The sequence below is a fragment of the Heptranchias perlo genome, chromosome 34, assembly GCF_035084215.1.
Source record: "Heptranchias perlo isolate sHepPer1 chromosome 34, sHepPer1.hap1, whole genome shotgun sequence".
In the NCBI taxonomy this organism is placed as follows: domain Eukaryota; kingdom Metazoa; phylum Chordata; class Chondrichthyes; order Hexanchiformes; family Hexanchidae; genus Heptranchias; species Heptranchias perlo.
In genome coordinates this window covers 5,669,650-5,697,595 of record NC_090358.1, presented here as the reverse complement: position 1 = coordinate 5,697,595, position 27,946 = coordinate 5,669,650, and the positions used below count along the sequence as shown (strand labels likewise).

The following is a 27,946-nucleotide window of genomic DNA, read 5'->3' as shown; positions in this document are numbered from 1 at the left end:
TCATTTATCTTGTTTGTTGGACATTGTTGCTGTACGCAAATTGGCTGTCACGTTTGCCTACTAAACAACAGCGACTACAATTCAAAAGTAATTTATTGGCTGCTATATCTGGAGGACATCAAAGGCGCTATATAAATGCAAGTTTGTTCTTTCTTGACTGAATTGTGTGCAAATGTATAATCTGCTATCCAGTCAGCATGGACCATGGCACTTCTATACCACCAAATGTTTGATGCAACATACGCTATTCCTCTGATCCAAAAACTGTGGACGCAAGGCAAACAGAGACACTAAGGTGAATACCACACAAAGTTATTGAATATACAGAAATTATTTATTTTCTTTTTTTGATTTGCCATGCCTCATCCTTCTCGGCCCACAAATCATGTCAGGCCACGTACACATTTTTATAGAAGTATATGTTTCACAGCTGCCTTGAGAAAACAATAACTTAAGACTCACTTTTGTTCATGAATTTCACTTTCTGACACCAATATTGGGCTTTTACCAAAGTTTTTATTTAATGTAAAGTTTTGGAAAATCAACAGGGAATGGCCACTACTGAACAAAATACGCAACTTCTTTAGAAGGAATAACATTACTATAATGCATGGCAGTTGTGTGACTGCACAGACTAATCCAGTGATCAGTACAATGCATTGGAGACATGATGGACACACTGGCTGATTTCGCAATACAAAAACTGTACATAATATGCATATTTTATCCAAAAACCTGGGTATGAAAAACTGAACACCGTAATTGCATAACATCGCTTTGGAATTTTTAATAAATCTTGTCAAATTATTTAAAATAATAGTGACAAAAGAAAACAATAAATTTAAGGCCCACTATTTTGATGGCATTCAAAATGCAGTAAAGCATGAGAAGAAAAATAAGTAAACATCCAAAATTCTAGTTGCTTTCAAACAGTGGAGAATGGCAGATGCTCGGCTTGCTCTCCATACTTACCATACCTCCATGTCCCATTGACAGGATCACTCTCTCTAAAGTAACACTGCCAGCCTTACAGGAGCAGGGAAGAATGTGTCAGAATTCACACAGGACAACCGGGCACACATGAATGGTGCAGCGAATTAGACGTGAAACTCCTGGACTCCGCTGCTTGAAATGTGATGACCCCCTGCGATCTAACCCTTCTCTTAGACTGTCTATAGATCACGTCATGATGGCTGTAATTGAGACCACCTGCCAAGTCAGAGGACAGTTACAGATGTCATCTGCTCAGACAAGAGATAATATAAGGCGTGCTGTGGTCACGGAACACTCTGCTACATTGATCTGGCAACACTGGAGGGAAAAAACAATTGCTTGCTCTGCTGAGATTTTGTTGCCTCGATAATGTTCTTTGTCTACAGTCACTGGTGAGGTTGGTCACTGGACCCCCTGTTGAGAACGTCGCTCTTCCAGCATCCTGCAAACCCACATGGAAACCACCTCTGCATTCCTGTCATTATACTGCACTACAAATGGGTGAACCTGCAAAGAAAGGATACAAAAAAATAAAATGGGAGAATATAACAGAGCTAATGATACTTTGCAAGAAGCCCAAGTTAAGGAAAGAAACATTTATGGATTAACCTAATAACTATTAAGGTCACATGAAGATGTACCTTCTTTCCCCCCCCCCCCCCCCCTCTCAGGTTTTTCCATGTAGAAATTCCCCATCAGAACTGACCACAGAAGGATACACACAAACATACATTCCCTGTAGTTTTATATCCTACTTCAGCAATGCTGCACTCTTGGCGTGAAGCCTCGCTTGGTAGGAGGGCGGGTCCCAGAGTAGCCCTATAATATTAAGGGACCTACCTGCGACCGTGCTCTCATTAAGTGAGGATCCACAGCAGGAGCACAGCATTGCTGAAATTACCTTCTATTACACACCACAGAAAATTCTATTTACATTTCCTGATGCAAAAAATTCAAGATTTTACATACTGTTGTGTTGAATGGTCTTATATTAAGAAGAGTACATTGATGCATGCCACAGAACAACAACATGCGTTACTATAACGCTCTTTGCATGCAGGAAGGTGGACAAAGAGTAGACACAAAGTTACCTGGAAGGGGATGGAGGGGGGGTTGTGTGTGCGTGAAAGCACAAAGAGGACAAGTGTAAGGAGGCTTTTGAAAATAGGCAGGAGGTGGTGGGAGTGGAGAACTGGAGGAAGTCCCTGAGGCAACATGCAGCGAGGCTGTGTCAGAATTTGAAGGTGAGAAGAAGGATCTTAAAATCAATTAGTTGGGGCGTGGGGAACCAGTTGATGATCAGTCTGATGGAGCTGTGGGCGAGGACACAGGTTGCAGTGTTTTGGAAGAGTTGTATTTTGGAGGTCAGCAAGGAGAAGGTTGGAGAGATCAAGCTTTGCGGCAGAAGAGGGGGAGAGGTAAGGGCGGAAGTGGGCAACAGTAATGGCAATGGATTAGATGTGGGGGGAGGAAGCTGAGTTTGGGATTGAGCAGTACACCAAGGTACCGCAACTCTGGCCTGAGATAGCAGCTAGAGAGGTTAATGGAGTTGAGGCCAAATGTGCATAGGTGTATGTAAGAGCAGAAAAGGGTGGCTTTGGTTTTGCTGATATTTAGCTGGGAGAAGTTTTGGCGTATGTAGGTCTTAATATTGGACAGGCAGTGGAGAGGGTGGCGATAGCCTCGGGCTGAATCTGTGATGAATGGATTGTACATGGTATGTAGAAGGAATAAGCTTGATAAACATGGTACAGGGAAAAAGCCTTCAATGCTTTGTCTTTTAATTATTAGGGTTTCAATTTTATTCTCCCAAATTAGTTTTCAAATATGGCGAATTAAAGGAAGCTTGGATTCATGCTGGGATAACATCAGCGCAGCATCTGCAAACTTGTAAATTCCCCTCCCTGGACAAGATGGATTCACAGTAATACATGTCCCTGGCAACCACGTCAAAAAGCTTGATACTGAGCAATGTACACCAGATCTCAGCAAATGCCAATTTAATTGAGACATTAAACTACCAGTATATAAGATGGTACAAATACTGCAGGGTTGGGTAAAATGGTATTACAACTTGCTAGATAACCTTTTCTATGTTAGCAGGATTCCATGCTAGAAGGATTCTGCTGGTGCCTGTTCTGTAATCAGTGAGAGACTATTGTTAGCTACATTGCCAGGCAAGGTGACGTCACCTTTAGGACATCTGTCCATGAGAGATGATCCATTATCATCAGCAAGGACAAGGACATACTGTGAGGAGGAGAAGAAACATGACATATTTTAAATCCCGGTATTTGGATTGGACAGTGATAGTTTAATTACTGGGGTCAAGCATTATGTGTTGGGTTTGGACCAGCAGGAAAATACTCTTTAGAAGCCCAAAGAACCACTCGATATACAGGCTGAGATTTACACCAAGAAAGCACAATTAATCAGAGATTTTTTTTCTTTTAATTTGTGAACACAATTTATCAGTATTTATAAGTTCAAATAAACTAAAGCAGAACAAAGTAAGAAAATACCCGACGAGAAAGGAAACAAAAGAAATAAAAATGTACAGAAAGCAGAGATTGCTGGTGGGCTGCCAGTGATCAGCTCCACAGGAAATGAAACTGCTCAGCATTTGAGCCAGGAAACTTCCAGAACTGCTGTGCACCCAGGTGGTACTTAAGTTTCCTGGCTTTGGCACGTCTAGATTGGCATCCAGATTAGAAAAGGATGATGACCATTCCTCCCTATGAAGCCGCTCAGTGACAGGTTCAGTAGTTGAATTCAGCTCAGCTACTTCCTACTGAGTGTACAAATCTGAAATGGCCAGTCGCCATAGGGAAGGAAAATTAAAACTTTAAATGTGCTTAACTAAGTCAGCTTTTTGAAGTGATTGTTTCTAATCTTACCTCAATGGGGGTGGCAGGGCAGACAGTACATAATGAAAGTAATTGTCCCTTAATTTACCTTCAATTTATACGGTAATGCAGACAGCCACAAGAAAAAACAATCAGTACTTTCCTTGCAATTACAGTATCTGGTCTGGGTAACTTTGAAATCAGGAACAGCAGCTTTCTATGTGTAATGGTCCTCACAGGGAATCCAGCCATTTGAGCGCATGCACTAGTCAAGAGTACAAATATTAACATGCAGCCAAGATAGCACCCTTCACCTCTGGAAATTTAAAGCCAGGTTGGAAAAAGCAGTGGGGGGGTCATGTCTGCTGATTTTTATGAGGGATTTTGACTGTCTCACTCAAATCCTGGAGGAGTTGGTGTGTAGAAGGAACCTACAAGAGGTCTCGGCTGAAGACGGTGGAAAATGAGAATCAGCTGTTACAATGAAGGTTGTGTATCTGACCTGAGAAACCTTAATACCTGCTCTGGAAACAAAACAAAAATGCATAATTCTCTCCTGTGTTGTACAGCCTCACCCAAGGAAAGCAAACACAATTAGATATGCAGATATGCAGTAAGTCCAACTAAATAACAGATTCTGACCTTTTTTAAAATCTTAGTTTACTGAGCATGCTTACAAACAAGTGGGGTTTGATAAGGCGACATTGTTCTTAATGTGAGGACATTGTAAAACAAGACCGCAAAAGGTCATGCAGCAAACAGTAAAAGTGAGCTGATCTATACGTCGAAACTCAGGAATAGTGCAAATTGAAACTGCAGTTTGAACACTAATTCTAGTCAAGAAGCCAAACTAGTGATGCCTACCCCTGTGGGTTGTATTTTGTTCTCTCTCACCTCCCTCCCCCAACCCCTATACAGGTTTCTCCTTTTCTTTTGTTTTCTGTAACTCCGCTTCCACATGCCCATTTCTTCCTCCAAACTATTTAAATTGCATGTGATCCTCACAACTCCAGCACCCCTGTTATGTGCCAAAAAACAAAGCTGTATCTTATATGGAAGCAGGTCACAAGGCACACAGGCATTAACTCTATTGCTGCTATTGAAATTAACATGCCACAGTTGCTGCTGAATCGCTGTATTTTAAACCTGCTACAAATGCTGAGAACAACCAGCAGAGTTTTACTAAGCATTACCTACACAATGGTAAGTTTTCACGGCAATCCTTTATGTAATTTGTAAGTTATTCAACACTAAATACAATTGCAGACACATTCAAATAAATGAACAGGGGGAGCTTATAAGTGAGTCTTTTCAGGCCTCAATAATATAAAAATCAGGCGAATTCGGCAAGAAAATGTTATGACACTATATGGACATTCGCTAGCTGGAATGAGAAGAGGTCAGCAGGAAGAGGCCGAGTCACTGGACTGGAAAGCAGGCCACAGAGTGAGTGCCAGTCAGACTAATTTTCTGTGTCAACTTTGAAAATTAGGTAAACAGTGACAAACCAGCCTCTTAAAATCAACTTGTCAGTTCTCATTTTCTTGAGAAAGGGTAATCTTCGGCTACTGGCAGCCCACAGTGTTTTCTAATAGAGGTTAAACTTCAAGGCTAACAGCACCCTACACAGGCCATTCAGACATTTTTTTTAAAAAATGGGTAGGGTCCTACTTCTGGTCTAATAAACAAACATACTGGTTGAATACAAAGATCTTCTAAGAACTGAAGCAGAGGAATCTATGCCTGTTTTATACTGATTTTAGTTATGTTTTCCAGTTCTGACAAATTGTAAAATAAAAATATCATTATGAATTGATGTACACATACATACTTGCAGATTAGGAAGGCTTGCCCCTAAACTGAGTATGTCACATTTCAAGACCATCTCACTGTCCAATCTCTCAATTTTTCTGCATACTTTTACTCCTGAAAGCATACAAATAATGTGACGTAGATTGAAATATCTGGGTCAGAACAAGGTTACACTCCACAAATAAGAAAAAAAGGCAAGCATCGATTGCCATTATGTTCTGTGGACTGAATGATCCAATATTTCTCATAAATTTGATGCGACCTCCAGTTTTCTCAGCCTCTATAAATCCCTCAAACCCTTTTGCTTCACAGTAACAAATATTTTCTTTTATGTCTTTTTCCCTTCTTTTGAAAGCACTGACTCATGCTGGGTATAGTCCAATTGGCCAGTCTTCAAGTACGAGCTTTGTCAGTGTTGATAGGATATTCAACCACTAGGGGCTGCACAAGTGAATCCCATTTTCTTTTCAACCAAGTCCATGTGCTTTGCAGAAGAGATTCACTTTACAGAGATCAGAAGTAGGAACCCTGGATGATTTTTTCCCCTCCTAATCTGGGGTGCTGAGATCAATTGTAGTGCTCTGCACAGAGTGGGAATCAAACCTGGGATGATGTATGGCTTAATGTAACACCAGACAATACCTTTACCCCACCATGCTACTGGTGGGGAGCTGTAATGAAACTAATCACTCCCCTCCCACCTCTAATTTTATTGAGTGAAATGACCAAATATGTCACTGCAGCATCTTGAGCAACATGTTTACATGATGTTCACATCCTACACACCTACGGCGAAGGGACAGATGAATAGGATACTTTACTAAATAAAATACTTACTATAAAAACTCTTGTTTTTTTTAAAAAAAGAGACAGCATGTTTCTAGTTTCTTTTAAATACAGCATTCAAAATACTGATCATCAGAGTGTGATATGGAGAGAGTAGTACATGACATAATGCATTGGGACCTTGGGCACACTGTGGAAAGCCCTCACACACGTAAGTGTAATGAACCCATGGTCGAGAAACATTACACTGTACATTAGCCTATCATTAATGGCACATTAGGACTGGGGGCATAGCATGCTTCCTGGTCAGGTTTCATCAGGACAACACAAAATCTCAGAATTTACAGAGGCTCTTGAAGGAACTTTAAAGAGAACAAATCTGTAAATTTCCATTTTGGAGGGGTCTGATTATACAGTCTTACAGCACTATACATGAAATTGGAATCAAATTCACTTGTGCAGTATTTCATGGCAATTTAAGTTAGTCTGATCTGTGTAATATTCCACATTTGTAAAGGCATCAGAATTTTTTTTATATTGCAGAATTCACTGAAAATGTTACATTCTATTATCGACACAAGTTCTGTAATCCCTGCTTATTCCCCCTTCAAATTGATCACATTTGTGAAGAGCCACAAGGTGAGGAACTGCAAGTGTTGGGTTAACGACTGGTAGAAAGAACCGAATATAGTGGCACAAAAATAATAATTTTTTGGTGAATGTCAGGGCGGATTCATCCCAACTCCATCCTACCCTATACTAGGGTTCCCAAAACACTCCACATATTTTATAGTTTTACAAAATAAAATTCCTTCAAAAACATATTATGGCTCTTCAGCACAGGCCCGTCTCCCAAATCACAACAATGAGTTCCTGATCTCAGCCATGACATCAGTAAAGAACAAGTCACCCAACCCCTAGCTGCTCTATTTTACCATTTGGTGGCCTATTACTTGTGCCTTGAAATTGTTAGAATATGGATGCTTATGGATGCTTAACACATTTGCATGAAATAAAGTGGTTAACACAGGGGACAAAAGAATTTCATATGACCCTGTTAAGTGCTTGTATACAAACATTTGCACAGCGCAATTTCAAAGCTGTTGTGAAAATGACAGGTATCTGGGAGCAGGCTGTCCTTCCACTCGATTGCATGGGAGATGATGGGGGCAATTTTCCAATTTTGCACTCCTGGTGGGAAGCCTCTCCAGCAGGGAGCACATATCGGAAATTCAGGTGTGTGTTGCTTTTCCGACCATGTGGAGCATCACAGCTGATCCTATCCTCACTCAATGAGCACACACGAGCTACAATTGGCTGCAGCATTCCTGGGCTAGAGAGGGGAACAGGAAAAAAAAAGCAAGGCCCCCACCGGAAAGCACTCCGGTGAAGATCACAGTTGAACAGTATCAAGCTCAGGAACAGTAGTGCCCCATCCCCCTTCCCCAAGTTGAGCAGCTTGGTGACACTCTCTGTCTATAGGAAGAAATGGCACTTGGACAAGGTACCGGAGGTTGACTGGTGCCTGTGAAACTGTACCCTAGCAAAAGTCAGCAGCTTGAGGGAAGCAGGAGAGAAATCTGGTGCAGGAAATTAAAATTCATGTATAACTTTAAAAAACTTCACCATAAATTGCCATTCTGAATTAAATTAAAATTTTCAACAAAAAGTGGAAATAAGTAAATTGCATTGTTTTAAAAGACTGTAATGGCACAATGGTTTCTGAAATGATATTCTGTTAGCAATGGGAAACCCATGATTGTCATATTGTTCCTTCCTACCCTTGTACGATAATCATGAACCATGATAATTATGGTGGTAGAGGTCCAGATCAAACAAGCTTACATATCTGGGGTGGAGAGGGGAAGGAAAAGAACATGAATAGTATTCAACAATTATATTGTTATGATCCTTTGGGATCTTTAAGGCTGTTATTTTATCTGCAACAAATCATATTTCAACATCCTTATGGAAAACATTGATAGGAATGGACCAAGACAAAGGAGAGCTGTCAGTCTAGTCTACTCCTGCAATGAATTCAGAAAGGAGATGTCTACTGATGGATTTTGGAATATTCCAAAATCCCACAACCTCCATCAGATTGGCGATCATGATGATGTAAAACCTCAGGAACTGTTGTTACTGGGACTTCAGTAAAGTTTAATAGTGGACATGTGAAATTTTTGTATTCTTGTTGCTTGAACTGTGGAAACCCCCAGCAGTACAATTATAGATGCTGCCTTTCCAAACTTGGGTTGTGTTTGTAGAAAGCAGTTTGAGCTCTATAAATTTAGGGTGAAGTATGTTACCTGTGCTGGTAAGTAGTGGAAGCAATTGGAGGCTGTGAATTAAGAGAATCAGCACAGCACTGTGCGATTGTTTTTCCTCTAGCATATCAATAAAAGTCTTGTATCTAGCACATCATACTTCATTTGCCTGAGGAAGGAGAAAATCTCCGAAAGCTTGTGAATTTAAAATAAAATTGCTGGACTATAACTTGGTGTTGTAAAATTGTTTACAATACTTCAAAGTGTCACACTTTTTTTTTTACAGATGCAAAGTAACCTTAAAGAAAAAAAAGTGCCAGTCATTTCATGCTGGGTTCTTCTGATATGGATCCAGAAAGTTACATTGCTCCCTGATTTACAAGTTATCTGGATCTGCCTGTTTAGTTCACTTCCCTACAGTACCACGATGTGGAGATGCCGGTGATGGACTGGGGTTGACAAATGTAAACAATTTTACAACACCAAGTTATAGTCCAGCAATTTTATTTTAAATTCACAAGCTTTCGGGGGCTACCTCCTTCCTCAGGTGAACGATGTGGAAACGATTTCCACATCGTTCACCTGAGGAAGGAGGTAGCCTCCGAAAGCTTGTGAATTTAAAATAAAATTGCTGGACTATAACTTGGTGTTGTAAAATTGTTTACTACAGTACCACAGCAGTGGTCTTAAAGGGCCAAGCCTAGTTAATCATAGTTCCACCTCGGCAGATAAGCATTGCAATTGTGCTCCAGACTACCCATGAGCAATACCATGGGAGATCTACTAATATGCCAAATAAGCCTAGTGACCACACTGCTAGGTATATTTATTCTGAAAATTAATTTCAACCATTCTCTCTGTGGACTTATTCCTGATGCTAGTGCAACTAATTCATTTTCAAGATTAATTTCAGGTTATTTACTTTATTTCAAAATGAAACTGTTAAACAGGGCATATGACAAAGACCCGGGATAATCTACCAGCAAAAATGAATGATAAAGCAAGTATCAAGGTCTCCTATTTAAACTAGCATTTATGCCAAAACAATCACTGGCAATCCTGGACTAGTTTCGATCGCCTGGAGGGGGCGGGGTCGGAGAGAAATTTCCCAGTTTTTTTTAAACTGCAAATTGGCCTGGGTTTTTAATCTGGTTTTTCGCCTCTCCCAGGAGACCACGTGGTTTTGGGTGGGGTGCAGAGTGTATACATTGTGATACACAAGGTATCGCAATTATGTGGGACAGGCTGGATGGACCAGGGTGTCTTTTCCTGTCTGTCATTGTTCGTATGTAAAGATACACACACCTCATCTTCCTTTTAATCATACTTCATTCATTAACATGCTTAAATGGGAGGCTTAATTTAGGTGATGAAAATTTAATAGCACATGCACACTGTTGGTACTGGTGTGACACCAACAGCTGACAGTCATGCATTTCTACTCTCCTTTCAATATACATTGCCTTGATGGGTGAAGATTGCAGGTACCACAACCGTACTTCGCAGATGCTGTATTCGCACTGTAGCCCTTCACAGATGCTGTATTCGCACTGTAGCCGTTGCACTGTGGCACTGGTATGAGATCCAGGTGCTCGAACTACAAGTACAAATCCTGAGATTGCTGCTTATTTGTTGTATTAATGCTGCCTTCATAAGGCCACTCCCAAGAGATTTTAGTTTAAAAATACTCAGAAGTTTTAGACAAGATGAAGGCAACTCAGCTTGCTTATTGAAAAGTTGCTATATTTATGAATGCTATTAAAAGGTCACCTATGTCTGAATCTATGTCTAGTTTATGGGGAAGAAAAGAGGGATACAGTCTCTTTACACCACTGCTGTGTACAAATAAAAGCTTAAATAAAAGTGACAAATAACACCATTAGGCTTAGTTTTAGGTCATTATCTCATTTAATTTAATATTTAAATCAATGTTCTCATTTCAGTTAATATACCCCATTGCATACAACAAGCATTAAAGTATATCAGCACCATGATACTCTCAAGTATAACAATAGAATTAGCTGGCTAGGGATATTATAGCTATTCTTAATTGGTCTCAGCCAGTAATAGTTTTCCACTCTAAAATTAATATAAGCAATTTTAAATAACTACTTATGATTAATAAGCTCGAAAATTAAAAAGAGTCTAAAGCAATTACAGAGTACTTTTTGGTCAAGACCTCATTAGGTGAAGTAGCAAGGATATTGCAGCAGAATATATAAAAGACAGATTTTATTTTGCTGAAAACGAATGTACATCCTCAAAAACTGCAGCGACACTTCAAGAATAGGTCATTGTTAAAGAGATGCCCATCTACATTTGCATGTTAATTATTTCATCCCAACGGTGATGAGGGTCAGAGGAAAATTGCGCCATTATAAAATCAGTCAGTCTAACGCTTGCTCTGGCTTCAACAAAGCACGCAAGTAACTTAAACCGTTAAAAAAGGTGTTAAACAAGTTTATTGGTTCAACGACATCACAAATTAAGTACCTTGTTAATTAATCCTCTCTTCAATAGTAGGAGAGAAACTCGTGTGCTAGGAGTTCATTGACACAGGCATGTATGTGAATGAAAGACAGATTTCACAGTTGGCCTAATCCTTTTTTATTGATTATATGCTTAGACTTTGTGCAGAAGTGCCTGAATGCCTTGGCTGGTGAGTGAGCACATTAGCACATTTATGAAGTCCATGTTGCAAAGGAAAAATTAATATTAGCAACTGGTGCAATCTGCCTGGGTCTAAGTTGATTGAAATGAATTGAAATTCTTGTCAAATTCATTTGAACACAGGAGCACTACATGGACAATTAGTTCCTCCATATGAATACTGAACAAACACTGGCCTGGCGACTGCTTTAAGACAGTTTACCTACTGTGTCGAGTAGGAAAATAACCAAAAGCAGCCTCTATGAAATATTTAACTTCCCAGTTATCACAGGGGTTCGACCAACTAAAGACGACAAAAATCGATTCCTTTGTTCCCTTGAATCAATTCTTAAAATGATTAAAGCATCTGTTTCGGTATGAATTTGTTTACTCGATCAGCTTCCCCCCTAATTGCAGTTGTTTATCTCCTAGCATCCCTGAGGCCATAATCTCCATCTCACTAATACTTAACACTCAATTCACATCTAAAGCTTCTTCTAATTCTCAACAGGTTTTTTTTTTGAGGGGGTGGGCTCTTAAAATTATTGAAGCCAAGAAGCCAAATAGGCACGGTCTCTTTGTCAGAAATATTTTCTTATCTACTAGCAGCTGGGCACAATCATCACGAGGGGATGGTGACAACAAAGGTGCTAAAAGGCTTTTTCACAATGATTACTGCTCCACTGGGGATTTAGTGAAGAAAAGACAGAAAAAGTGAGAGTCAGAGAGAACGTGAAAAGTAAAACAAGAGGCAGCTTTGATGGAGGTAAATTTATACGATAGCCAACTGCAGAAGCTCAAAGGCAAGTAACTACAGGCACTTTTATATTATATGAATGCAGGCGACCGCAGATACGTGGGCTCACTGTCAGCTGTACCCGTATTCTGTAAACAAGCCCAGCTCCCCTATTCCAATGGCATCATAGGCCTATAAAAATGCGGATGTACTATTCTGCCATTGGGTTAAGGGAGACAGTTTTAGTGAGGGTGGGGAATTAATTCCATGTGTTTGCCATTCTGTAAGGTTTTGCATAAAAGTGGAGCCCAATGCTCCTATGGTGCTTGGTCCCCAGTCTGAATGTAGAAGTGGGAATGGTATACATAACTGAATGCAGTGAAAGTACAAATGTAAAAGTGCCGTATCACAATAAGAGAAATCAAAACCAGGATCGCTCCAGGTTTTCAACAATCTTAATTTCAGAATTCCGGATAAACATGTAATAAGAGAAATATACTTTATTTATTCAACTCAAACCTAGAAGAAATTAAAAAGCAGTACTTTTATATTCTTATTTCTTAATTATCGAATTAATCCTAAACAAAAGCAAAACAAATTATGCACTAAAAAGAGGGGAAATCATCTTTTGGAAGTTTTATTATTTTTAAAACACAAAGTCTAATGTGACACAAAATAAGGCACGATATGTTTTTAATAACTCTAAATGGTTTTTCTACAAGATTGCAAACATATGTAAGAGAGAGTATGTAATAAAAATGACACCATATTTGAAAAATGAAGTGTCAACGCATTCCTTCTTAACACATTCATCCCCAAATGATCGTTAAGTCTTAAAAGGTCACAGCCTCAAGCCTGAATGCTAGGCATAGGAGGCAGTGCCTAGTTATTTCGTAACCCTTCCCCCAAAAATGATAACGTGCAGATACAATCCTCAATTACGCAAACGTTATAGTTTCTCCCTTCCTCTTCAGTATGAACCAACTCTTGTTTAGTCACAGCTCCAAAGCTATCTAGTATCTCAACTTCTTTACATTTGTGCCTAAATGGTGTTGACAGGATATCCAAATGGGGTGAGGCATCAGGGCTAACCCTGATCTCTACAGTCATATTTTTCAGCAGAAGTCACTGGATTGCAATCAGAAGCAGAATTTTTCCAGCCTAGTCTAGAGATTGCTGAGGCCAACTGCAGTACCACAACTGCTGCCCTACTGGGATCAAGTCCCGAAGTGGACCCACAACCTTCTGACCCAGATGTAAGAGTGCTGCCGAGTCAAAAATGGTTATATTTAAGAAAGGTGCCAGGTTTGATCACTGGTATGTACTGTATCAGTTACAATCAGATAGTGCAATGGTGGGTCATTACCATTTGGCTTAGTGTCCTCAGATTAGGGAGAAAGAGAGAGAGAAAATTCAAAATCAGCCAGGGTTCATGTGCCTGGTCCTTATCCAGTGATCTGCTGCTAGAAAGTGTACCTGTGGTTAGGACAGGATCAGCCTCAGCTGTGCTGGTTTCAGAGCCCAACAGCCTGGCAGGACTCATTGTCTTGGTTGATCCATGAGGAAGTACTGCAGCCTATGCTTGTGGAACATTACCCTAGCATGAAAACATTGCCTTCAGGAGAGGAAGGGGAGGAAACGAGGGGAAAACACAGACTGCTAAAACTGAGCCAAGATTATGAAAGTGGCATACAAGTGTACAAATGCATAATGTGTTCATCTGAAATTCCTCACCTATGGAGATGTCAATCCTTTTATTTTAATAACTGGATTAATATTTCTGTTAAAATAGCAGAAAAAGGAATTTCAGATGACTCTTAAGCATGCATCCATTAAACCTCACTGTGCAACTTCCAATCTCACTAGAATAGCACTTATTACAACTAATTTTGGACTGTGCAGTATGTGCAGACAGAAACTCAGAAATCATTACATAAACCTTTAGTGACTGAAAAGGATGTTCCTATTCATATATGAAAGCACTATCTGCTCAAAATCTTCATGTTTGGAGTTGTATTAGTGCAAGGTAATCATTTTAAGATTTATAATCTCCTGCCATTTTAATCTACTGGTTTATAATATGAAATAACGATCCAACCTCAAAGATTACATTTTCAAGAAACAATTCGTGTTTTTTTTTGACAGGGATTGAGAATAAACAGACTGCTGGGCAGCTCTGATTTATAGTGATCTTGAGAAACAGCCCCTGTAGGTTAAACACAAGGGATCCTGTCTTTAAAAAAAAGACTAAGTCCAATGTTGTTGTTTAAGCCTCAAGGCAATAAACTAACGTCAATTGCTCGAGCCAAGCAAAGAATCTGGGATTATGGTTATGGTAAAGATTAGGTTTAGGTTTAAATCACCCAAGGGGGGGAAAAAATGGTGCAAGGTATTTGACAAAAGTGAAGTGTCCAGACTGGGGGTAGGGGGAAAGGTACTTTGTTGCTTCTAAATAAGTAGGTATCAAAAACCAGTGTTGGATAAAGTTTTGAAGTTATTTGCTGCTTGGTATATGGAACTGAAAAGAAGATTGCTGACATCACTTTCGAATGGTGCTCATCAACATATACTCCACTGACATAAAATGCAAGGAAAAATGTCATTATTTGATTACGTGATGAAAATTTAGCACTCTTTCCTTCTCTGAGAGGATAGCAATCGCCATTTAAAACATTTTTTTGAATATAAATTTACTCCACTTATGAAAAACTGATTCTGTTGCCCAGGTATAGGACTCTAACATTATTCCAATGGTGATCTGAATGTTTGGAAACAGATGAACAACACTGCAATAAAAATGTCTCCCTCTTTTCCTTACCGACTAAGTAGTACAGCGTGCTACAGCACTATCCTTTGCACCTCCTGGACTTGGATTCAAGTTTAGAAATATGAATCCTGCTCCCATTGGAGTTGAGTTCACAGAACTTAAACAGCATCAGACTCATCACTAGCTGGGACTGAGAGACCATGAAAATAGATACAAACCATACACACAATATTGGGGTTTGGTACTCTTAGTTCCTAAAACAATAGAATTTTACAGCACAGGAGGCCATTCAGCCCATCACACCTGTGCCAGTTCTCTGAAAGAACTATCCACCTGGTCTCATTCCCTTGTCCTTTCCCTATATCTTTTAAATTTTTCTTCAAATATTTATCCACCCCCCCAATCTGCCCGTCGTTTAACTGTGATCTCCCCCATTTCTCCTCAGCCCACGGTCCACGGTCCAACCATGTGCTCCTTTGATCCCCTCCCTTCCCAGCTCCTAACCACCTAGCTTCAACACCTCACCTGATGCTTGGTGTCACATCAACCTGCCTTTCTCATCCAGTACCATCTCCATTTCCTTTAAAGGCACCGATATCACTCCTTTCCTCAAGAAACCCATTCTGACCCCCTGCACTCTCTCCAACTACTGTTCTATATCAAACCATTCCCTCCTTCTCCAAATTCCTGGATCGGAGGATTCCACTGTATATATAAACACATGGTTGCATCCTTGGCTACCAGTGATATTGGGCCTCACAGGATATGAGAGTGTAATGTGGACCTTGCTGGATACCAGGGTTATTTTGTTTGATGAAAAACAAAAAAAACCCCCACAATCTTCCATATCATGTTTATTATTTTCAATATCTGTAAAAGTAGATATCTATATACTATTAAAAATAGTTTGTGGCCACAACATTCCAATGGCATTGCGCCTGTAGGTGGTGTTGACATTTGGTGGTCACATTTTGTGACCCATTAAGTAGTGAGGAACGTCTAATGTTATGTGACAAAGCACTGTGTTTACTATGCACAACCCCTTTATTGCACTTCAAAGCTGTTTAGTCAATGACCTCTTAATTGATGATTTTTACTGCTCCCCCGTAGCTATTCTGATAATCTTTGCAGTGAATTGCACTTTATATACTGTTTATGTTCTGGTCTTGTTCTTGATTCCAGTCCAATGATCTTCCCTTTCTCAGCGTATCGGTAGCACCATCGCCGTTATCCATCCTGCCCTCCGGATAATTAAATCCGTTCTGCTGAAACCTTCCATCCCAATCCCATGCCCCACCCGATGAACAAACCTCTTCCTTGCATAGGTGGTCAACTACTAGCTCGTACCTTCATGTATCACTGAAGACCTCAAATGTAACCGCAACCACCACACTTCCCTCATCCCTCACTGATGAGCAGGAAAGCCATCCATTTTCCCCATATAAAAGCATAAATGGCCTGCACTTCTGCCCTCCACTGAAGACTTCATATCTTAAATAAACAAGTAACATTACAGTAACCACTGCTGTTTTTTTGTTTTGTTTTTACTACTTCATTGCTAGCTTTGAAAATTAATCACCTCAGTGCTCACTTTATGAAATCTGAAATACAATTTTACTAATAAATATGTTGATGTGTTTGTGTAATTTATGTTTGCAAATGGGTCCCTATCTTAGTGTTAGTATGATTAAAGCTAATCATTATTGCTCTCAGCACACTAGGGATTAAGCCATTTCAGGTGTGCAAGAAGTAATAATTTTTAGTCATTTTTTTATGTATAAGCAGAGTGGAATATTAAGATGTGAGCCTAAGGGAGGTTTGTTGAGACAAAAGTGCAATTTTTTCAAATTGAATTCAGTATTTCTGTACCCAGTCAACTAAAAATTAAATGATTACCAATTATTCACTTGCAGCCAACAATGTTAACACACAATGGCTCTTTTTCATTAAAAGTTTGTATGTTTGGGAGGAACTGGGTAGTGCAGTGGGTTAGACACTGTCCTTTCACCTCTGGGACCTAGGTTCAAATCCAACTTAGATTAGGGTTGCAAACTCTGGTTAAACGTATTCCAGGAGATTGCAGCACATGATGCCCCATCCCATGCTCCCGCCATTAATAATTCGATATGCCCATTCTTGCCGCACACTGCCTTACCATTCCAATCATAAAGCAAATAGACTGTCACCTGATTAGATGATTCTTGACCGTCACCCATCTCTGATATTTTTTATGCTGTCCCTATGATTTTTCTCCCAGGTTGTTTGCAACAGCATCCAGGAGATTGATCATGGATTCCTCGAAACTCCAGGACAATCCCAGAAGGTTAGCAACCCTAGCTTAGAGTGTTGGGTGAAAGTTTCCTCTGTCTGCTGGCAGCAAGGGGTCTATGTGAAATGAGTTTGGGCAGTCTTAATGAAAACAAAAAAATGGAAATCTGATATAAAACAGTAAATACACAGCTGGTCAGTTACGACACCCTTAGGAAGGATACATAACCGAAACATCATAAGTCTTTTCTCTTTTAAGATGCTGATTAACGCTATGTATTTCTAGCTTTTTCTATTTTGGGGCAGTCTCAATCCAGTTCCTAGTGGGTAAGGACCTACAGCATAAAATTGTCCCTAATTTATCACGAATTGGCAATCTCACACGGTGAGGCCAGAGGATGTGGGAAATGGAAAAAAAAAGGTCACACTGGTACAGTAGAGGGTGCTCTTCTGAGATTGGGCTGAGGCATGTTGGTAGGGCAGAGTAGGGGAGCTTTATTTTGCATCTGGTTGTGCTGTACCTGATTTGAGGTGGGAAGATATCCATTCCCCACACTAACATGCCATATATATATTTTTTACAATTTATATGAATTGTGGGAAATGGAACATTTATTTCTTGCACATGGTGCTTATCCTAAATGAAAGATGCAGTTAAAAGAAAAACAATGAGCAGAGACATTTTCACTCAGCTTTTGAAGACTGATCAAATCCGGTGTTCTTCTGTTCAGTTTGTTTCATTCTTAAGTCATGCACTTCCTAAACTGCTGTTTCAATCATTACTAAATTTGCTGGGCTCGTGATTGTTTAAATTTAATAATGATGGACAAGCTCTTAATTGTAATAGTGAAGGGAAGTGCAAACACAAAGCTGTTGTGAAAATAAAAAGGAAATACTGATTTTAACACTGGCTTTAAAATGTACAAGAGAGTTGGTCAATGTCCTGCCTGGTGTGGTACGCAGCCACACAGACCAAGAAGGACCCAGGTTTGATCCTTCTGCTGAGATAGCTGATCACATCCGGGGCAGCAGTGAAGTGCTGCAATTGTTCTTGGTGCCCTTGAGTAAGGGGGGGGGGGGAAAAAGAGAACAAAAAAAATCAAATTCAAAAAGGTGCTCCCGCTCTGATCCCTGGAAAGTTTGCAAGGCAAGAAGCAGACAAGGGTTGGCCTGCCAATGTTCACATGCGAAGAGTAGCTACTCGAGACACACTGCATGGGTGTCAGACACACTACGGTATCCTGGCATGAATCAAGCCTTTAAGAGAGGTGAGCAATTTTAGTCCGGGGTGGGGGGCGGGGCAGGAAAGAATAAGAGAACAAAGGGGGGAAAAAAATCAAAAAAGATCGTGGCCATGGTAGTGAGGGAGGTGGGGGGATGGAGAAGCTGGAGGCTTCATCATATGCATGTGTTTCACACTAACCATTCAGCCTGTAACAATTGAAATACTTTAGATTACGCACTGCAGAACTTAAGAGCGTCAGTGTTCAGAAAAAAAAAACATATTCAAGATTTATCATTAAAAACTACATATTTACTTTATTATTTTAGCTATTTATTTAGGATAAGCAAATTAATATGTATTATTAGTAAATCAAGCCACATAAAAATTTCCAGCTGCGGATTCTTACATTTACATACAGATAGATTGGCTATATGTTTTTAATATGAAGGCAGTGAGTATTCTGTTACAGCACAACTGCACCCAACAGAATAGGAATTGAATCAGCATGAGATAATCAAGTGTCTCTGATAAAGTATTAGCCGACACATTGATCCAAACATAAGATGCAGGCTTTCTTTGTGACCTAATTCTGTTCCATGCATAGATTCCATTAAATGGCAGCCAGCTTTTGCGAGCTTCTGGAAAATACAATTAATACACCTCAGAGCGGTTGATGCACTGAGTTCACAGCCAGCCTGAATATTTATATGTAAGTCATCGTATGTGCTAAAGATAGTTTAACTGAGTTTTTCTTCCAACAGTGGTGAAGCAATCCTCACAAATGTGAATACAATTCAAAATGGCAAATGAAGAAAAGTCTGAAAATTACTAGCGGTCAGTTTGGTTTTGTTAACCTTAAACAGTATTATTAAATAAAGGAACGGGTAACTATACTGTCATGTATGATTTTTAAACTACAGGAAGTACCTAATCAATGAATCCCAGTCTGTGCTGAGATATCCGATTTTAGCCAGCGCAGCAATATGGTTCGTACAATTGGTCTCAGCGCCCATAGGCTTGTGGGGGAATAAAGAAAAAAAAGTGGCCGGCAGGTTTCCGCTCGCTTGTGATGCTCCATAGTTAAATAGTCTAAGAGTGCATGAAAAATGGCGGCTTGGGCAAAGTACTGAAAGGTTATCAGCATGTTTGGAACTATCTATAGCTGAACACAAGTAACCACCTTGATGAGGGGGGAGTAAAAACTGGGGACGGTGCGGGAGAACATAATTTTTGAAAAATTACTTTTTAAAAGTGCTGCTAATGCAAAAGTTCCTCTTTAATTGCAATGATTCAGATGGTGTGAAATCTATGTTCATCTTTTAGATGACAGCTCGTCTCAACACTAGGGAGATACTGTTTGTTATTCATTCCAGAGGGAAGTGAATTACTGTTCAAAATCATCCGCTGGCAAATTTCAAATTGTTTCATTTGATTTTCTGCTGCATGGCAGCAACACAGCAACAATTAAAAGGCCACAACAGCCAAGAGTGTAGTTACAAGATGCTATCACCAGCCTGCTGAAGGCATACATCCAAGAAGCGAAAACTACTACCTTTAAATGCAAATGTATTGCATTCATTTTTTTCTTTCATAAATTTTCTCTCCATCTCTCCTGAGAATGTTGACTCTTGCTGGTGTACAGCCCCATGAACACAACCTGCCACTTAGTACATCACTGAGTGACCATCTTTCACGTCTGAGGCCAACAGTGAGTTTGGAAAGGGTATTCGATTGCAGAGAGCATCGCAGCCGAGCCTGATTCTGTCCTCTTCTGAGGTGCACACATGTGCATTTACCAGCAGAGATTACTAGATAGCGGTCAGGCATGTGAACCCTTTCTGAACCCCTGCCTAGCTGAAAGGCACTGAGGCCAATCATAACATCCTTACTGCCAGCCCGGTTGACAGCAGGTAACTCAATGCAAACCATTTGAAACCTTCTGGTCTGTATGGCTCAATGAATTTACTTACTGAACCATTGGGAGAGCAGTTTTGCATTAATTGTTTTCCCCTGCCTTTTTCCAACCCACGGCTTCATTAATATTAAATCTTATTTGAACGATGTTGAAATTCAATAGCCAATCACATGATCCTCATAACTCTTCTAACCTTTAGCAGATGTTATCTCAAAATCTTATAATATCGTGGCTATTTAACATCTTATAACACTGCTGTTACTTTTCATTAATCAATTAACACTTGGATGTTTAATTTTGCATCAGTTTACTTAGACATAGCAAGTATGGTAATCTAGCGGTTACGGTGCTGGACTAGCAACCCAGGAGGTTTTGCCGACCCGCCAAGGGAAGTTGGGAAACTGAATTCAATAAATCTGGGCATTTGTGGGTTGGCAAACAAATAAAATGACCTAAACGTCATCAAATCCAACTGGTTCACCAATACCATTGGAAGGGAATCTGCCACCCCTAGCCAGTCTGACCCACACGTGACTCTGGTTCCCACTATGTGGTTGATTCTTAATGCCCTCTGATGTGGCCTAGCAAGTCCATAGTTGTACAAACAATTGCTACCCAAGAATGCTTAGGACAATTAGAGGCAAGGTCCCAAGGACAAAAATAAGTATGCTTTTCAGCTTAAGTCCACAACTGAAACTGCACCCTGGCATTCCAAAGAAATTAAACATTGTACTATTAAACAATTAAAAAAAAAGTTAGATTATTATGCTCCTGCTTCCCCAGTTTTCTCCCCTCTTCTCCTGAAGGTGATTATGGCTCATGTTGAGGTACAGGCTGTTCTCTGGTACATTGTTCAACTATGTGAAGGGTCCTACCCGAAATACCTTTCTCCTTCAGATGCTGATGGTCCTATTGTGCACTTCCAGCATTTTCGGTTTTTATTTCCAATTTTAAGCATTCCTAGTTTCTTCTTATTATTTCATATATACACAACTGTAGTTTTATATCAAAGGCACATCACATTCAAACATGGTTTCTGTGTTACATATGTATGTAGGTTGAACCCAGGCATTTGGTTCTATAATTAAGGATAGAGTGACTGAACACCTTGAAAATTTTCAGCTGATCAGAGAACGCTAGCATGGATTTGTAAAAGGTAGAGCATGCCTGACGAACCCGATTGAATTTTTTGAAGAGGTGACTAAAGTAGTGGACAGAGGAATGTCTATGGATGCTGTTTATATGGACTTTCAGAAGGCATTCAATAAAGTCCCTCATAAGAGACTGTTAGCTAAAGTTGAAGCTCATGGAATTGAGGGCAAATTATTGACCTGGTTAGGAAATTGGCTGCGTGGCAGGAGACAGACAGTAGGGGTAATGGGCAGGCACTCAAATTGGCAAGATGTGACTTGTGTCCCAGGCCTCAACTATTCACTGTATTTATTAATGACTTAGATGACGGGATAGAAAGCCACATATCCAAGTTTGCTGATGACACAAAGATAGGCAGCATTGTAAGCAATGTGGATGGAGGCATAAAATGGAAGCATAAAATCACAGAGATATTAATAGATTAAGTGAATGGGCAAAACTGTGGCAAATGGATTTCAATGTAGGCAAGTGCGAGGTCATCCACTTTGGACCTAAAAAGGATAAATCAGAGTACTTTCTAAATGGTGAAAAGCTCGAAACAGTGGAGGTCCAAAGAGTCTTAGGGGTCCATGTACATAGATCATTAAAATGTCATGGACAGGTACAGAAAATAATCGAAAAGGCTAATGGAATGCTGGCCTTTATATCTAGAGGACAAGAATACAAGGGGGTAGAAGTTATGCTACAGCTGTATAAAGCTCTGGTCAGACCACACCTGGAGTACTTTGTTCAGTTCTGGGCACTGCACCTTAGGAAGGATATATTGGTCTTAGAGGGTAGATTTACTAGAACGATACCTGGACTCCAAGTGTTAAATTACGAGGTGAGATTACACAAGCTAGGGTTCTAATTCCCTGGAATTTAGAAGATTAAGGTGTGATTTGATCGAAGTTTTCAAGACATTAAGGGGAACTGACTGGGTGGATAGAGAGAAACTATTTCCGCTGGTTGGGGAGACTAGGACTAGGGGACATAGCCTAAAAATTAGAGGCAAACTTTCAGGAGTGAAGTTAGGAAACACTTCTACACGCAAAGGGTGGTAGAAGTTTGGAACTCTCTTCCATAACGGCAGTTGATGCGAGCTCAATTGCTAATTTTAAATCTGAGATGGATAAATTTTTGTTAACCAAAGGTATTAAGGGATATGGGCTAAGGCGGGTATATGGAGTTAGGTCACAGATCAGCCATGATCACAATGAATGGCGGAACAGGCTCGAGGGGCTAAATGGCCTACTCCTGTTCCTATGGGTGCTACCCACTGAACTCAAGCACCACCCAGTAAAACCACAATTTTCCCAGCACTAGCATTACTGTTATTTAAACCGGACCCATAAAAGTCAGCTTGAATTTAATCACCACAATGCATCTTTAGTAAAACATCACTCATTTCATGGTGAGCTTAGTGTTTTAAATTGCTTATTTAACCTGTGCAATTTCCCCAATTTCACACTTTTATGATAAATTTCTCCCCTCGAGGTGAAAGGGTCCAGGTTCACAAACAGTGAATTAATCCCTGAATCCCATTGAACAAGAAGCACACATGCAAACCAGCCTGAACTGAACCTCAATAAAGGGTTTATTTTGGATTAATTCAAATCATTTCAGAGGTGCAAAAAAGCTCCCAAATTTCATCAGCCTGCCGAGTGAATGAAATTGCGTTGCACTCATGATTTATATTTATGCTGCAGCTCCTCTTAGTAAAGGCTGTCTCTTTGCTGAAAAGGGGCTTTACTGCAGAAATGTAATTAACAAACTCACAGAATGTTGCCACTTAAAATGGTCGGAACTACTTGTATTTGAATTATAATGGCTGCCTGCCACTTGATTAGAAAGAGTGACTTTAAAACAAAAGTGCTAAATACAACAGCAGTTTCAGCTGCTCCAAAGAAACATTTCAAGCAGCATAGATGAGTGTAACAAAAATAACAACAGGAGATAAAGTGCGGAGAGGCACAGTATAATTATTATTTACTAGTTCTGCTGGATGCCACAGATATTCTTAACAGCTTGTTCATTGTCAAATCAACAAACAGTGCTGAATAAATGACCTATTGGGAATTATTCTCCGGCAGCATTCCTCCCCCTTGCTGGATGTCATTTACAATCAGTGAAGGCTGCCTCAAAGCTGACAGCAGTTCCCTGAAAGCCCTGCAGACTCTGGTTCTTTACCAGCGACTCGAGTCTATCTTCAAAATGAACATGATAAAATCCCTTGGAATTCTCTACCATTCATAAAGGTTTTTTTTGACTAGACAGAAACCCTATAGGATCCTAAATGGCAGATTGTAAATCTTGTGCTTTATTTATATTTACATGCAGATCATTTCTATAGGACTACTGCTGTTATTAAAAAAAACAGTGGGCTGTGTATGTCGTTAGTATGTGTGTGAAAAATGCTGCAAAAAAGTTAAGATTTCAAAGACATTTTCTGATGTTATAGATGGACTTGACATTAAATCCCTGAAATAGCCTCATTCAAAAATTGTACTCGTACGTTAAAGAAGAAAAACAATTACATAATGGTTGACATCTTGATCAGAGTTGCCATCTTTGTGAGCACGGAAACACAATGGCATATAGATTGAGTGCAAAAAGGTTGGGTTGGATATTCTTCTGTTATCCCATTTGAAATTGGATGGGATAGCAGAAAAAAGGGAGCAAAATCAGGCAGAAAGGCCCACTGCCATATTTCCGCCTCAAGTAAATTTCCTCCCCTGGTTGAGACTTCTATCGGTCACCCTTTCCTTGCCTGCTGCTTGTAAACGTTAGTGAGTTGGGGGGAGGGGAGGGGGAGAAACGGGGAGGAGAAAACGGCCCGGCCTTCCATCCCATTTCCCTCCTACTTGCCCGTTACTGCATGTTATGAAACATATCAAATGACCAATTTAGATTTATACGCACTCATACACACCTATATATCACCTAGTACACACACATATTTATATATGTGTGCACTAGGTGGTGCGACAATAGGGTGGAGCCAAAGACAACTTTAGCAAGAATGTATCTTATGAATCTGAACCCAGATGTTGCTGAGGGTATAGAAAGAGATTGAAAAATTGTATTGGGCATAAATAGGCAAGTCAGATTTCCCATTTTGTTAACACATTCCAGCAACATTAGCTCCAGAAGAGATGACTAATGCTGCCCGTGATCTTCTTTGTATGAGGGACAAGGTACCACGTGACAACAGCACCTGGGAAGGTATTCTGCAAGCAGTTAAGTAGTGTGTGAAGCTTTGTAGCTGGTATCCTGTGCAGACCTTTTTGGACTGAAACAAAGAGCTACAGTAACTCTTGTATTCCATAAACACAGACCCTGATTTTCAGCATTAGCGTCTCTTGAGGTATTGCTTGAGCCACAATGCTGACGGCCAAAAATATCTTTCTCAGGCTGTATAGGATGGATTCCGGCATAGAGAAGACCATCTTTATCAAGTTCCATGTTCTACCTGCCTTTGGACTGTATTGAGACAAGAAGCAAGAGATGGATTTTCTCTTCATTGTACAAAGAAACTGAAAATGCTGGAAATCGGAAACAGAAATACAAAATGGGGGAAATGCACAGATTAGTTAGCATCCATAAACAGAAATGACGAGTTAAGTTTCTGTGTTCTACTTGAAACATTAACGTGACTTTTTCCTCTAAAGGTGCTGCCTGGCCTGCTGTTTTTGGAATTTCTCTGTAGTTTGCCAAACAAGGCTACAATATATCATGAGGCAGATACAATTTTTGCAGAGCATGAAAGCTGCTGACAGTAACAAGAAGTGCCAAGTTTTCTTGAAAATCCTACTGCTCAGTGAATTTTTGCAACAAACTCTGCCAATTGTCTGTGCAGGTTTATTTCAGATAGGATTACCAAAGCAAGCAGCAAAAATGTTTGTAATTAGAGACAGTAGTGGTTGGTAGACAACATTGTGGTTAATTTAGTTTTTGCCTTGAAATGACAATGCATTCTCTTGTACTCACTAATTACATAACTTAAGCTTTTAGGTTCAAACTCATAATTATCAATGGAAAGATAAATTCCAAAATTAGGATTAAACATGATAGATCCTGGAAACGTCAACTTTGGCATATTGCAGTTCTGGTGTGATGCATCCAGCCACTTTCCCCGTTTGGCACAGGGAGCACTTTATAGTCTCTCCATACCAACGGGCAGTATTGCTGCAGAGCGCAACTTCATTTCCCTATGTAACATACAGATGGTTGAATGAAGTTCAGGGAAGAGAAGGCCCTGTGGATGTTGCTAATGAGATAAGGTAGTTCCTTTTTTACCATTCTACTTTTGAAGGCAGTTTTAGATGCTTATCATCTATTTAAAGTATTGTATTTGTTCCTTCCAAATTATTTTATTGAAAATTGTTCTACATTTGTTACTACTGAAGTAATTCTGCTGATTAAACCCAATTTTCTGATTACAAATATATTGCCTTATTTATGACTTGAAGCGTGGATTTGCTTGCAGCTGATTTTTTGACCCAAGTTCAGGAAAAAAAATAAAACCCAAATATCAGATGGTGTATTCATATTGCAGTTGCTCCCACTGGCCTATTACAATAAACAAAGTCTATTATGGTACTCTGGCCAGAAAACAAGTAAAACCAAGCATAAACAGAACAAAGAACAACCAATAATCACAAGTGCACATTTGCTGCATTTAGACAATCAGTGCCATGCTGATCACAAGCTTTTCAAAATGTGCTGTGCACAGTATTCCAGAAGGGAAAAAGACACAGCCAGAGAACTTTCAAGAGGAAGAAGCACTGGAAGGATCACAAGTGCATCAGGCTGCACCAGACGCAGACTACACCCATCTGCCAGTACCCTCCACCCACATTTACAGACAGAGGCACACCTTCCTGGCAGTGACCTGTAGAAGCAGACAGCCAGATGCACAGCTGTGTGATCTGCTGCAAATACAGATCCAGCCAACATGCACTACCAGTGGCAGTGACAATCAGCTGCGCCCTCAATTCCAATTCCTTCACCACCTTTCAGATATGCTGTAATGCTGCCTATGGGGAGGGCTCCATGGTGTGGCAAGGAGGACTACACTCCTTGCGATCACCTCATTCGGTGCCACCTTTATTCCACCAGCCATAAAAACACGGATTGAAGTGCTGTGCAATCCATTGTTTAGGAACAGTCTCAGTTTCCTGCCTTCACATTTATTGTGCCAGTCAGCCATTTTATTGACCCAAAAAACCTTTGAAAAGACTGAAAAATACATTAAAAACATCATCATTTGTAAAGGCTACCAATATTTTTGTTCTCATATGTAGCCATTTACCTTTAAGTAGTTACATCCCTTTAAATTTACCCATCACCTGGTACAAGCAGTTCTTTAAGGTGGTGCTTAACATGATTACTTGCTCCCTTCTGGCAAGCCCCCAATGCCAGGCCCAATATGCACTGAAAGCTAACCCAGACTATATAAATGAAGCTGATCCCACAAAATCAGACAGGGTCATCACATTAAAGGTCAGACAGGGTGCTAATAACACAGACCGCTTGACTAACACCTGATTGGAAATTCTGCCCTGAATATGAAGCACTTTGCGATGTTTCTGAAGATGTAATAAGGTGCTATATAAATGTGTCAATCTGTTATCTGTTATTAAAAACACGCAGGTAACAATTTCATTAAGCTTATCATGTACTATTATGCCTTGTCTGCCTTCTCCTCTGTCATCTTTCTTCAGCTGAAACCCTGTGAGGACCTACTGAATTTTTAAAAATGATTTAAAGATTAGAGAAAGTCAAAGTTAGAGAAAAAAAAAGTGTCGTAAACTGGCTCAGTATTCAAATCCATGATGGTAACTGAACACAGGTGTCCTGTTTAATCCAAATGAATTTTTTTTTGGTCATCCATACATCATGATACTGAGCAAATGCCTATGTCAAATGAGGGGAGCTACCCCCTATTAGAAGTACAACTGAGTATGTGATTGTACACCCTATCATCTGCAATGGGTCCTAAACCCTAACCCCACGAGATAATTCTGAGAAGAACAGTGCCATTTTGATCGTGTGCTTTGCTCACTAGCTGAAAAGAACTATAAATGTACCGCTGCTTTACAATGCAGTGCCCAGAATTAGTCCCAAAAAGAAATCTACCCAAGTGGTGGGTTTATTTTTTGTCAAGACTAAATCAAAATGCAGAACTTGTCTCATATATGCCGGGTGAATAGTGAACAATTTTAGGCAGATATAGAATCTGTTCATTCATAAGCCACATGGAGGTCAGAACAGATCAGATGCCTGTCTAAAAGCAACCCATGACCCCACTTTACAATAAGCAATAATACATCATGGACTGATACTTCTTAGGTAACTGACAACCAAATAGGTAAATACAATCCATCATAAGCTTCTGAAAGTGAAAGAGATTAGTTCAAATACAAAGGGACACAATGCAAAATTATTTTTAGGAACAAGGGAAGTCAGGTGTACTTTTTCACCCAAAGGCTGGACTAAGTTAAGTGGGAAGGCCACTGAAGTGGGTGATATAAATGGGTTCAAGAGAT

General features: G+C 39.9%; 1 protein-coding gene across 6 annotated transcripts in view; it reads right to left on the bottom strand.

Annotated features, from left to right (window-relative positions):
- Window positions 1–312: 312 nt before the first annotated feature.
- Window positions 313–27,946, bottom strand: part of map2k5 (mitogen-activated protein kinase kinase 5) — a 241,979-nt gene continuing 214,345 nt past the window's right edge. For all 6 annotated transcript variants that reach the window (XM_067971342.1, XM_067971343.1, XM_067971344.1 and 3 more), the window contains one exon: window positions 313–1,500. In XM_067971342.1, the coding sequence (XP_067827443.1) occupies window positions 1,396–1,500 (105 nt within the window). In that variant the 3' untranslated portion in view covers window positions 313–1,395. The remainder of the gene's footprint in view (window positions 1,501–27,946) is intronic.